Below are 14,431 nucleotides of genomic sequence, written 5' to 3'. Positions count from 1 at the left end.
GAATTCTACTGAGTTCTCTGTTGGTCAGGTGCATGCATGAGAAGTAAGCATAGACAGAAGAACAGTTGTCCAGAAGGAGCAAAATTTCCCAGTTTTGGCTTGACAGGCAAATCTGTAACGTCTCCATAAATTGGATTTAAGAGCTGTGGGAATTCAAGAACTTAACTTCCTCTGGTTTTGAGATTTTTATTTTAGTTTTGAAGGAAAAAGGAAGGAAGCAGTGAGACCAGTTCAGATAAACAGTACACATTTCACATTTTAGACTACAACTATTGATGACAATGGAAAAGCTTGCCAGATTAGGGATGCTCTTAAGGCAGTTTTCCCGTATCAGCTTGGAGAGAAAAACACCCTGTGTGAAGTGGCAGTTTGTCCCATTAATGCTATTATTATTTTCACATATTCACAAACTACTAGATGATCATAGCCACTCTGAACAATGCTATTGTCTACAGAGAGAGGCTGGGAAAACAGGACACAGGAGACCAAAGTCAGAGATGCTGGAGGGCACTGAAAAAAATGTTAACAGGTTTTCTGTAGTGAATTTTTAGGGCTTCATTTGAATACAAACACTTCCTATTAGAGGTATCTAGTCTCAAGCATGCTTCTTTTACTTTGAAATGAACTCAGTAAGGTTACTTACTATGGAATCATCAGCAAATATTTACGTTTCAGAGAAGTCTGTTCCTCATGCACATACGTATGCCAGGTATCATAAATAGTAATGCCCATGACATGTCTTTCTATAATCATACCATACAAGATAAGACTTTCCTTTAAAAGCTTCATGTTCGATAAAATGTGTTGTGAGGAACAGTTTACATTTTAAAACCTAATAATTTGAGTATAGTAGAATATAAAGTCTCTAATCATTAGTTCTCACTAATCATTTATCAGTCCTATCATCATTTATCAGTTTTGTGCCTCACTAAGAGAAACATTAAATGTAGACAGTATTTAAAATCCATTAACTTTTTTTTTCTATTACATAAGATGGTGTAATACATCATTTACAAAATGTGTATACAAAAACTCTTACTGAAATGAAATGGGACAAAAAAACACTAAACCTAAGTGAGACCTATTGACTACGTTAAAACACTTTTCTTATGGATGAGTGATGAGCAGCTCCAATTTGTGTGCTTGGTACTAACTCCATGAGTAAGCAGAGCTCCACTGGTAAAGGATTTGTTTAAAATCACAGTAACTTCTGAATAACTGGAGAACTCCATCACCCATGCTTTTAAACAAAATTACAAGCCACAATAACTAAAAATCTCTGCTACAGCTTAAGATATACCTCATCTAATTTTTCATAGTCAAGAAGATCAGGCCTGTGTCTATGGATAAGGGCGCTCAAAGCAAGGCCATTTTTCCAGCTATGAGTTCACACAAAACACGTTGGAGAGAAAAGGAAAGGACAGCATGCAGGAGGCAAGAAACCAAGAAACAAGACACCAAGACAGCTGTTAATGTAACCAAAATGAGCAGTCAATCAAACACAGCCAGGTCAGAAAAGCAAGGTCTATTTTAGGATTTTTCTGCATGTGCTTTACGTGCCACAGCTCAGCCTCAGTTTGAAATCTGACCTGTTCTTATTTTGGAAACCTCTAAGAGGGAAATAGCAATGCTGAAGTAGATCTGCTTATGTTCTATTCCCTTTTCTTTGCACTCATATACAGTTATAATGTGAAAATTCTTTAGTACTGTGCACTACTTTTCAAAGCACAAACTTGATGAAACTAACTTCTGTTTGTGCCATGCTTAAGCACATGTACCCAGAGACACGTAGCTTAGTCGTTCCATGAATCTGTATATCTGTAGGAAAGGCTGCATATAGAATTAAGAGAACAAGCTGGTGTGGATGACTAGTATTTTGCCCTTTGGTTCAGATATGCAGTTTTCTTAACTGCCTAAATTAAAATCTTACGGCCTTAGGAATAAGTTCATTTAATTTTCACCACTGCACACATGGGGACCCCATCATAAATTTAATACGTATATAAAGCAGAAAAAGTTTTTAAGTAATGTCACTTATCTTTTCCCTCATCAAAGGCTTTCTGATAACAGTTGATTCCATAAGTAAAACAAATTTGTAATGGAAGGGCATGGAATGGAAAATATAATCTGTGATTTACCAGTCTCTCTCACCAATGAAAAACTGCACTCAACAAATTATAAACCATGATTTTCTGGTTTACTGGTGTTTACATGAAACATCAAGATGCATTCATTCCAGAGAGCAGAAAGTAGTAGGTATATATTGAGAGCTAATGTGAAATGACAACATTCTATTTTCTTTCTACGTTTCATTCTTCAGTGATGATACCCAGAAATTCTGACATTACTACTTGCTCCTCATGCTTCCCTCTCAAACCAAAGTGGTATCTTTTAGAAAACATGATTTTGTCATCAGCAACTCATTGTAATAAAATAGGTTTGTAATCCCCATGAGGTACTACCTAAGGAAGTTAGGATATCAATTTTGCTTTTACTTGTCTGGAAGTATAGATAGAAGTATAATCTAAGAATTCGTGAATATTTTCTAGGTAAGACTAGTAACTTATTGTGTACTCCTGATTAGGAAGGGTAGCATCTGTTCTAAGGAATTTTAGGATTAATCATCTCATTGTTTTCTGCTCTGCAATCTACAGTCATTTACACCAGACACAAAACATGATGGACTGTACAACGCTATGAGTGGGGAATAGAGGATTCCAGTGTATTTGAGTTAACATCTGTTTCGGGCAGTGTAAAAGACTTCATCAACCGCCTGAGCACTGAGGAGCAGATTATTGGCAATTAAATGCTAAAGTCATTGTAATGGGAAGGAAAGAAGGACACAGGACAGTCATGAGGTCCTTTCCTCTATCTCATTGGGTTTTTTTGGATGGAGGGTAGAAAGCCAGTCAGAGTTAGTATGCACTCCTCAGCTTGTGTTTTAGAAAAATGCCAAGCAAACCAGAAGTGAGCCAAATCACTGCAGGACAGCATGCTGTACCACCCAGACTGATGACCTTATTTAGCTTGGAGTAGTCAATAAGATCAGGTCGGTGTCTGTGGATAAGTGCACATAATCCAAGGCCATCTTTCCAGCTTTACAACAAAAAATAGAATGGAAAAAAAATTAGTTAATAAAGTCATGGAATTTTACAGTTTGATCCTTGTTCAAGCCTTAAAATCAAGTAGGAAGCTTGTTAAATCATGACACTTATTTTCTCTCAACTCTCATCCCTCTGAGCTTTTCTGTTACTGTATGTCTTTCGGTTTAGTACACATATTACTCCACAGTCCATGCACACTTAAAGACTCCATAATACTTGCTAGGCACTGTGCATTATATGCAACAGTCCATAATTTCCACTGCTTAATTTGTGCAGTCTTCCAGCACAGCTCAGAGTACACATTCATCAATCAAATTGCATAATCTCCTATTAAATTTACATCACATTTGTGAAAAAATAAAAGCAGAGCAAAGCTGCAATTACTTGAATTTGCTAAAGCAATTGCCTTTTTATGTGTCAGTCATTTGGGGCTATTTTAATGGCACAGCCATGTTGTGCTCTTAGAAGCAAGAAGTCATAAATCAGCTTTGCTTATTTAAAACACTTCACATATATGAAAGCTTTGATCTGAGCTCTCACACTCCAGTGTGACTTCAGGCCCCACTGCCTCTCGAGGCAAGAAGCAGCAATGGACAGAGCTACAAATATCTATTTGGAAAGATTATGAGAGGTTTTCAGCCAGAAGCAATTATTCTGAAAGATATTTTATGTAAACACTTTATGCAATCACTGGTACTACAGGTTTGAGGTCTTATCCTGTGCAGTAACAGTGATAAAATCCCTGTCCTTGAGATGTCTGGGTAGACCCTTCAAGAAACAGAACAATGTCCAATAAAAATGTAACACAATTAAGCAAAATATACACACATGGTATAATACAAAATCATCCAGAAGGTACAACTGAATCAAAATGAGCACCAAACTAACAAAAACCTTTCCTCCAAAGGGTATCGACTAAAAAGGTCTTGAAAGTATAGTGTAAAGTAGTTCTGTAAAAGCCAGGTCAACCCAAACATTCATCAAGGTACTTCCATTCAAGATATTTTCCCCATACCATGTATCAGACCAGCATATTTTGTGTACACGCTAAGATTTGATACTGTATACTCTGCATCCATATAAAGCTCTACTGAAATATTCAAGGAAAATAATACACAACAAATTTCAGATCTCTTAAAGGCAATACAGGGGCCATAAATCAAATTCTTTTTATCTGTGGATGAACGTGTGAAACTTATCTTCTCTATCACTACATGTGCTTTAGGTGCTGCACATTAAGAATGAATTCAAAACACCAAAACACTGTAGTGCAGAGCTCTTGTGAGTACTAGAAGGGTTTCGAGGAAAGCAAGGTCATAGGGCTGAACAGTGCAGATGGCAAGTCATGTAGTGTGATGGGGTGGGTCACTGGCAGAGCTACACGAACTAGCCCAGTGAAATCCCCAAACCAGGCAGTCTGCATACAGCCTGGAACTCCCTTTCTAGCCCTTAATGAAAACACAGAATCACAGGGCTGGAGTTTCACAAAATTTTCCAATTTAAGTAATGAACCTGATTCTGAAGACAAACTTGTTTAAAGTGCTGCTGTTGTGTACTGAGGGCACTTTTTGGCCCCTTATTTACAGTTACATTACAAAATAATACAGACTGATTCATCATAGTGAGATATTTGGATGCTCAACACATTGATATTTTTTCCAAGAACAGTCTATATGTAGAGTGGCTCTCTTCTGAACGCAGTCATTTGCAAAGTCACTATGCTACAGCACTCAGATATTCCCATATACCAAGGACCTCTAATAATGTAATATGGTCATTATGTACATAATAGGGATTTTTTTCTTGTAAATACTAACTATGAAAGCCATGAGAAATATTGACAAAGGCTAACCAAAGTAAGACTCTGAAGACAGAGGATGAGAATTTGAAATATGTCTGGTTAACAATGCAGAGTGAAATTTTCCTGTCCAATATATACCTACACAAAGGTGGGAAAAATTTGACCTGAAATATTTTAGACTCCTTCTTCCCCTTGAAATAATGGAAGTTTACCTAAGATGGAAGTTCTGAATGTTCACATTTCTGTAAGGAGCAGTTTTTCTTTGACACCACAGCAGCAGCCCTTCTTTGGCAGAGGTCTCTGTAAAAGACACCAGGGAGTAAAAAGAGAAAAAAAGTAAAAAAGTGTTCAAGTAATTATTTTTTTTGTCATCTTAAAGGAGGTCAGCCACCTGAAACTGGTTGGCATAAGCCAGCATTTAATCCTAAAAGATGCTCATACAAATGGACTATTTAGGCTAGGCTCCATTAAGACACAGAGGTCAGTTCAACTGGAACAAATCAGACTAGAGTCTCAGCCTGCACAATAATTCTGGGATATTAGAAGTTTAAGAAATTTTATTGGTTTGACAGTAGAATGTATATTTTGAGAAAAATATCCAGTATAAATGTAATAGGATTGGACATAAAAGATTGTGTTGGTGCCATATACATGAAACATGCTTGTAGTCTCAGTCCATTTGCTTATGGAGAGGTTTAAGTGCTGAAGAAATACCTTCATTATCTGAACCCCATGAGCATGTGAATCCGTAAGTAAAGGACAGAAAAGATCAAATAGAGCATTAAGTCCATATTTAGTGTCCTCCAAATTATGGGCAGGACAGTACACAGAGCTTGTAGTAGTTCATAGACTTTAGTTTAGTTGAAAATTGAGATTAATTTCTAGAATTCTAGATTTCTTACAGCATAGACTTGATTTAAAGACTATTGTAACTACAAAAGAGTTTTTGGAGCTAGTTGCCAAATTCTGCAAAATTCTGAAACGGGGAAGGGGTGGAAAGTGATAGAAAGAAGAGGGATATAATCAGATAATATTTGCAAAGAATGGGACAAACAGACAGGACTAAAAGACTATGTTGGAAATAGGACCACCATACAGGATACAGCATAGTTTCAGGCCACTGAAACTCAGAAACACAGGCACGTTTCTACCTCTGTAACTGAGAGACATGCCCTGAACTTCTGCATTTAGAATGCCGGCCCAAGGTTTCTGTTAGGATAAGGAGAGTAATTACTTTTTCCCTCCAGAAATTGATTTTATCACCAGAAAGGGAATTTACAGTATCATTTTCTGTGAAAAAAAATAATACATTTTTAAAACACTCATCTCACTTGGGCACAATTCATGTAAAAATACCTTTAAATAAATTTCCAAATTATTTAACACAGTTGCATTGCTCTTACCTTCCACTGAAATATCCTGAATGGCAAAGCGAAGGATGATAGTCCAGATCATACCCAGCGTCATTTTCACATTGCCATCAACAATTTCTAAGGTGAAAAAAGATACAGTAGTAGTATTTAGAATGTGGTTTCTGTTTTCTCTTATTTCAGTCATGTATTTCTAGATATATTGTATCCAATAAAATCATTGTATTCCTAACATAATTCTTTGCCTACACAGAGTTTGTCTGGGTTCACTTTTCAACAAACTCATGCTTCTGCTACCCTGGCAGCAGGACTGAAGATCACTGAGGTTAAGGTCACTTCAGCCTTTCCGTACTAAATGTAGTTTTAACCGTCTCAAATCTTCACCTTTTAGGCTGATTTTTTTTAGAGACAGCCTGAGAGGAAATAAATATTTCAATATCAAACAATACAAACTTTCATCAAACTTACTGTTTTCAAATGCAAAGGAACTGAAAAAAAATACAGGTTTACCCAAAATTTTAAGAAACTGCGGGCCACTAACGGCATTGCATTTTAGTAAAATGATACTCAGAAATTCCCCTATACTATTTAGACTTTTTTGAGAATTTTACCTATAGTGCCAGCACCAGACTAGCTATGAAGAACAGCTCAAGAGACACAGCAGCTCCTGAGACTAATCCAGATAGCTTCCTGCCAGGCAGCTTAGAAACATGGCCACGAGGTTGTCATTCTTACAGTTCTGATGCCTACCCACATTTGTGTCCCTTTAATATAAAATGGGTGTTTTTAACCTCTGGGTTTTCAATTTGTTCCAAGACTTCTTGAGTCTACCTACAACACAAGGCACCAGGAAGGTGCTTTCTCCAACCTTTCTCACACATACATGGGAGTCCCTTCCCCAAGCCAAATCAGAATCCAGCACTCCAACATTGTAATATGAACAGTGATGCCACTTAAATTTCTCAATATCAAAAAATGTACTGCTAGATTACTGAAGTGTGGCGATATTGTTAAATCAATCTGAAAAATATGGCGAGAGACTCAGAAGAACATAGTGATACTATAAGGAGGGTCCAGCACTGGAAGGGGAGGAGGTGGGACAGTGAAAGAGGGGAACTGCCAACTGCCCTTCCAGTCACCTCACACCAAAAGAGCAGTGGAGTGGGGAAGGCACCAGCTGCTCCCCTACTTGAAAGCCACCTCTAGCCTTCCTCAAAAAGTGGAGCAGCTGTGGCTGCCTGGGGGCCCACTGGTGTTCTGGGAAAGGAGCAGAAGGAACTTGCAGCAGGAGGAATTTTCTGAATTTAATGTCAAATGCCAAGAGAAGTGCCAGCAGAAAATGCAGTCACTCTCCTGCTTAAAAGGCGCCTGAATCCATGGGCAACTTCTCCAGAACAAAGCAGCTGCCAGCTCTGAGTCTTGAGATACATGTTAAATTGCAGTAGCGTGTGAACCTATGGAATTAACAAATGTGGTAGGAGATACGTCACCCACCACTAGTCTGTACTTACTCTGCTAGCATGAGAATCCAAGTTTATATATGAATGGCTACTTTTCTGCTTTCCCTTTTGGGTTCTACACTGGTTTTCCAGAATTCTTATCTCACTTTCCCTACTTTCCATGCATTTTTACTATCTTATTGTCCCTGAAATACCTCAAGTACCTTCAAATCTCAGAACTTGACTCAGTCAAAAAAGTCCAAAGGGCAATTAGGGCATGAAGCAACTTCTCTTTCCTCCTTCCTTCTCCCTGATATATATATATATAAGGAAGAATTTCTTCAAATGTAAAATAAATTAATTTAAATACTCAGGAGGCACTGCTGATTGTCAGGCAATCAATTAATGGAACTGCATAATCACTACATCGTTGGTTTGATTTACATATCCATATGTAAACACAGAACGACTGAAGGAGCAAGAGAGAGAATTTTCTGTGTTGTGCCTCAGGAGATTTTTCAAGCGATTTGCCAGCTTTGGTTTCTCATTATCTATTGCTAGAATAAAACACAAATAAGGCAATTATAAAAGACAAGTGGAAATATCTAAAGAGAAGGAAAAGAAAGTTGCTAAATGTTGAAAAGTATCAGTGATAAAAAAATGCTGATTCATTCCTATTGTCGGTAGAAATCGTCATTATTTTCTTCACACCGCCCATTTGCTCTAGGAGGACTATAGTTCCTACGCATCATATACACAAAGCTGCAGCTTTCTGAAGAAAAAGGTCTTGCTGACCTAAGAGGAAAGGAGGGAAGGGGAAGCAATAAAAACTGCCTAGAGAAAAACCTAAGCAAAGCAGTGTGGCAAGTTCTCAAAGGTTTTAGTTTCAGGGGTTTTTTTTCTGCTTGAGTTTTATTTATTTATTTTTATTCTAACGTTCCTGTAGCAGATTCACACACCATTTGGTCTTTAATATTCCACCTGCTCCCCAGAGAATCAATACAGAAGTATTTCCTATTAACAAGATACTTATCTTTTGTGGTTCTCTGTTTCTCAGCTCCTTTCATTCAGGATGCAATTACCTTGCAAATGGAGTTACTGCACTTTTTTAAAACTTAAGGGAAAACTTTTAACTCCTGGACTGTGAATGGCTCATAAAGACTACTTTCTGCAGCTCTTGCTTTAGCTTCTGGACTCTCTAGTCCCATTTCATCATCAATGGAGTGAAAGACTCTTCCACCAGATAGATCAGTGTTCTGATCAGCATCACAGTTAAAGGTGATCACCTCTCTCTTTCAGTCCACAGACAGCCTAATGAAGTCAGCCTCAGAACAATAATGATGCCTTTAAAGAATATCCCTGGCCCCTTTAAAAATAGTAAATTGAACTTTGTACTGATGTCCCACGGGAATCACAGTTTAATCTTTGTTTTAAGGGCCCATTTTAAATGCCAGTCGGTCCCCTTGTGCCTACATGCTCTTCACCACTCAGCATGTCAGATAATAAAACATGATCCTCAGCAGATTTAGGTAACAAACTTTCATGCTTTGGAAATTATAAAGTATTCCAAGCATCCATGTAACCCAGAGAATGCCAAAACAGATGGGTGCAGACAAGTCCCTGTGCCTCATGCTCACACATAAGGGCAGTGAGTTAAGGGGTTAAGGACTTCGATAACAATACAAGCCTAAGGAGTCTCTGCTCTGCCTCCTTTCTGGCATTCATTCCATCTTCATACTACAAGGACTGTCCAATCAACAATGCTGAAATATGTAATAAAAGAAGAAAAAGGAGGTGAAGTGTGTTTTAAAACCAAATCTGCTGATCCAACCTGCAGCATACCTAAAGAAACAGTTGTCAGCCCAAGTGACAGGGTAGGGCTGTGAAGTGTGGGAGCAAGTATGCAGGACAAGGGGGCACAGGGACTCTTTAAATGCACACTGGTGCCAGAGATCCCACACTGTGAAACTATACCCAGTCAGATGTGATACTGCATTGCTGCATCAGCACGGCTCTGTGCCTCAGATAACAAAATTAGCAGAGGGGATGTGGTAAACTTAACAGGGCAGTAAGCACGTCTGGGCCAGAGCTGGCTTTCTGTTCAGCCTGTTTAGAGTAGGAGTGGAAGGCACGTGAATCTATCTGCTCCTGCCCACATGGGTGTAATCTAATGTGTTTAGCCATACTTGACATAGTGCAATGTCTGACAATGACAGGTTCCTCCCTGCATCTGAGCTGTGACAGTAGCAGTGCGTTTTTCTCCTGTGTTTCCATCCAAGAATTTAAAATGTTTTTTTAATAATTCTAATTAATGCAGTTTTGCTTCTAATCCCTCAATTTTACAGATCAAGTACTTCTGAAGCAGTTAATAAAACCCTGCAGCACAGCCAGGAGCATCAGCTGGATTACCATCTATGGCCTGCTGTTACATGCAGTAAGGAATACTGTGTGCATGGACAGACATCACCCTGCAGCAACTGGCTGAGAAGCTGGAAGAGCATCTAAACTCACGCCAGTTGCTGCCCAGGAGAACGGCAGGGTTAGTTTAAATGGTTTTAATGGCTGATCTGAGCTGTCCCAGATGCTTTGCCTTCGGGTGATACAGGAAGTGCTCAAGCACTTCTCCCTAGTCGAGCACCCTGGCAGTAATGAGCAGCAACAAGCAGGGCAAAATGAGGGAGATGGGACTGCAGAGGGCTCCTTTCAGGAGCAGCTATGAGCTGATGTGTCTCTGTTTAAAATGCTCCATCCTTGCTTGAAGAGCCTAGGTGTGAAAACATCAGTGCTTTGTGCAAACTGGGGTCAGAGAGAACAACCACTCTGTCCCACAAGATGCTCCTTCTGCTACACTCTTGGCTTCAGTCAGGAAGCCTCATAGTCCCGGCATGACATGACATGACAGAAACCACCAGTTCATTTGCTCCACACTTTGTACTCAGTATCTCTGCACCAGCTATCAAACAGGCTTCTGTAGCCTTAGTTCTCATTTCCACACATAAATTGTCTCTTCAGTACCCTCTGCTGTCCATTCAATGCCATGTCCCTCTCAGAATAACTTTAACTGCAGAGGTTTAGGGAAGTGGCATATTTTGCCATCCCACTTCATTTAACTGAGCAAAGGGCCCAGCTGCCCGGCTGCCTGTAACACTGATGGACAGAGCCAGGCAGCTCTGAAATGCAGCAGAGCTCTTCTGAGATGTTCAGTGCCTTTGGAAATTGCCTGTTTCTTCCCACTGATAATACATTGCCAAAAAAGTCTCTGTTACATGCCTGAAGATAGAGGGTTTGGATTTGGACTCAGTTCAGTCTCAAACAAACAAAGGGTAAGTTCAAACAAATGCTCTGCCCAGAGAACACCCATTTCTTGGGATTTTGGCATTCTAGATCTAGAAACTGAAAACATTTGGTGAACGACATTGAGGAACTAAACAGGCTAGGTCATACCACTGTGGAATCAAAGAATGGTGATAGAACTCTCCACTATTTCTACAGATGCCCCTGTCCCACCTAATGAATCTTCCTGCTCCAGTCACAATTACAATAAGCTCCTTGAGATGGATGTTTGGAAGCCAGAATAAGGACATATATATGCCTGGAGAAATCAGAAAAAAAGGAAGAGAAGACTCATAAATCAATCTAAACAGGCTTAGCAATGTGAACAGAATATAGCTAGTGCTCCTCATCATGATGCTGAGGTTACAGCCAGAGTTTCACTTTAAGGACCTATTAGAGGCTGTCCCCAGAAAGGCCAGCACATCATTGAGGCTATGGAATCAAAAGTAGTTGGATATCATGCTAGCCACATCACTCTTTTTATGATAATGGCTACACAAAACATTATGGAAGTATCTCCATGGAGCAGCAAGTTCTAGGCAGACCTTTGTCCTTTCTAAACAACTAATTGAATCTCATAGGAGGCATAGGTTCACTTGCAATGAAAGCCTGCCTTCTTTTGCTCAGAGTTTACATCTATCAGCATTTAGCTTGTCAGCTGCACATTTTTATTTAACTACCTGAACAACAGAACAATAACAATGTAATACTTTCAGTAAATAACATCCTGCCCCACTTTCTTCACATGTTCAGTCTCTCTCCATCCAAGACAATTTATTTTGATCACTCCCTTAACTCTACATCTGAATTTTAGAAGGACAACTGCTGTCCACAGTCAGTCTCTAACAAAATTAAAGTAGACCCCAGCCATCTGGTAGTGATTTCAGCCTTTATCTAGTCCGAATAATATCTCCTAAAAACAGAAAAAAATCCCTGATTGGACAAAGCACACCCTAGAAACCAAGCTGATTTCTACATGAGTTCCTTATTTTTAATAATGCGTACGAAAACTGTAATGCTCTAAAAGAAGAAGTCATTATCTGAATACTCATAGAAACACAGACAATTCAATTTAACCTTGGAGATAAACTAATCTTAGAAGATTATTTTATACCATTTATACCCCCTTCCCTCTCCAGGTGTACACATATGTTCAGCTCTCATGGTTTGACAGGTACAGGTCAGCGATCAATATTAAGGGATTTCTGAGGCACCCATGGAGAACAGCCTGCACAATTTGGCCAAGCATCTCTGTCAGACTTCTTTGCAACGTGAATGCCTAGGATCTAAGTGCAGTGCATTGTTAAGCTCTGGCACATACCTTCTGCACCAATTGACACAAGTTTCACTCCTTTGCTGGCAATATAATCCAGAGCTTTGTTGACATTAGCGATTTTATGGAAGCGCATCTTCCCTCTGTCTGGCTTCGGAAGCCTTTCCCCTGCAGAACAACAAATTCAGTGTGTTGATTGTTACACACACATGGCTATAGACACACAACTGACAAGGACTTAAGAGTGAACATGCCCTGAACGCTAAGAGCTAGCCGCTATTTTAACAGGTGTTTTTCTGAATGAATGTCAAATGGATTTGGACAAAACCCTCAAGAGAAAATTCAAATGTTGAAACATCTGACTTAGATCTTGCTGATCTAGCAGTAAAATCAGTGTAAAAATTTTACGTTTGCCCTAAACACCTGGAAGATATGTGAATGCTGCTACTCAACTTCTGGTTCATTGCTACTGTCTGTGCCGGAGGAGGTGAGTATTAAAGAAGGCAGGATGTTCTCAGAGCTCCCCACCCTTACCTGCATGATGTTAAAGAGAAGCTGGACTCTATCCAGAACATCAGACATAATATCCTTCCACATCTGACCAAGAACAATTGCTTTTAACCTCATCCAGTATAGCAGCGCAGCTCACCTCAGAGCATAGGCTGTTGTGTTTCAATTAACTTAATTTTTCAAATTATCACAGAGAAGAATAATTTCTGAAATTATGGCTCTCCATTTCATGAAGAGTGATCATTTTAAGATAATCTGTCCCCACTGAAATCTCCAGCAAAGATGTAAACTGTCTTTTTGACTAAGATGTGTTTAAAATCTTTTTGTTGTTACAAGTTACACCTCAAGTCTGTAACCTGAGCTACTCCCTTCCTATTCAGGGAAAATGTGCCTTGGGGACTACCCCTCTGAATAACATCTAAAATGGAGGATATAGTGGATTTACATCAGTTAGTCAAAAGGAGTTCTTGGATGTTCCATCCTTCTTAGGAATGAGACCTTTAACTTGTGATTAAATACTGATCTGGTTTTACTTTAGGCACTCACTTTTAAAAGCATTGGTCCATCCAATAAGGTCCATAAAAGCAAAGCAAAACTTTTATACTAAAAGTGTAATAGATGAACTTGTAACCTAAGTGTAAAGACTTTTTCTTCACTAGGGGCTAAGACCAGATCCTCAATGTTTGTAGGTTGTCCCACAACACCGTAATATCAGTGATACCCTGACACTGTGTGATATCTTGGAACACAAGCACAAAATAGATTTCGGAGATAAGGAGAAAGCAGAGCTTTTTTCCCCCCCTTTTATTTTATAATGTGTTCATCTCTCACTTTACAGCCTACTTAGAGTTGGTGTTCACTGTTCTGAATTGTTAATTTTTGTTCTTTTAAGAGTGTTTCAGATAGCATGCTGTAAACACATAGCAGACTTTAGTTTAGCCAACCTGAGATAACTTCCAAGAGGAGCATCAGTTTGAGGCCATTTCTGAAGTCCTCCTCAATGTTCTCAATCTGTGTGCCAGCTTTCCTGAGGTGGGAATTGCACCAGGCTGTAAACGTCTGTAATAGCAATTAAAAAAATACTTATCAACAAGGCATTTTCCAAAACAACTGCTAACCCACCTTAGTAAACACTGAATCTGAGATTTTTTTCACTGCTGCCTTAAAAATGTCCACTCCCATTAATTTTATGTGTGTTGCTGACTTCAAAATTCTTAACCCAGATGTTCATGAAGATGCAAAGAATTGCTTGATTAGAGGCAATATTGTGCTAGATTCTGCTCATAAATGCATCCCCCCCAAAAAAAGATCTACACAAAAAGGCAAAATTTGTCTAATAGTTATTATTACACTTAGCATTTTATGAGCACATAATTTTATATTAGAACTTATCTGTTAACACATTCTTCCTGAAAAGAAAGATTGGTATGCTATAAAGGAAGCAGTGTGACAGTAAAATGTAGGCAATACCAAGCACAGAAGCAAAAACTTTTATTACTTGAATTCATGCCAGGATAAACAGTTCTTATACAGATTATCTATGCCAGGGACAAGTAACAGACATTTCTCACAGGCAGGAAGTTGTGAGAACACTCTTCAGG

At 38.9% G+C, this 14,431-nt stretch overlaps 1 protein-coding gene across 1 annotated transcript in view; it reads right to left on the bottom strand.

Annotated features, from left to right (window-relative positions):
- ACTN2 (actinin, alpha 2) overlaps positions 1-13,883 on the bottom strand; it is a 42,287-nt gene extending 28,404 nt beyond the window's left edge. The window contains 5 exon segments of the mRNA XM_008943041.1: positions 3,018-3,096; positions 5,118-5,205; positions 6,309-6,395; positions 12,369-12,488; positions 13,775-13,883. Coding sequence (XP_008941289.1) covers positions 3,018-3,096; positions 5,118-5,205; positions 6,309-6,395; positions 12,369-12,488; positions 13,775-13,799 — 399 coding nt within the window. The 5' untranslated portion in view covers positions 13,800-13,883.
- Between the last annotated feature and the right edge of the window lie 548 nt (positions 13,884-14,431).

This window comes from Merops nubicus, unplaced genomic scaffold (assembly GCF_000691845.1).
Source record: "Merops nubicus isolate BGI_N331 unplaced genomic scaffold, ASM69184v1 scaffold17046, whole genome shotgun sequence".
In the NCBI taxonomy this organism is placed as follows: domain Eukaryota; kingdom Metazoa; phylum Chordata; class Aves; order Coraciiformes; family Meropidae; genus Merops; species Merops nubicus.
The sequence above is the reverse complement of the archived record's forward strand: the minus strand, read 5'-3'. Positions and strand labels throughout refer to the sequence as shown.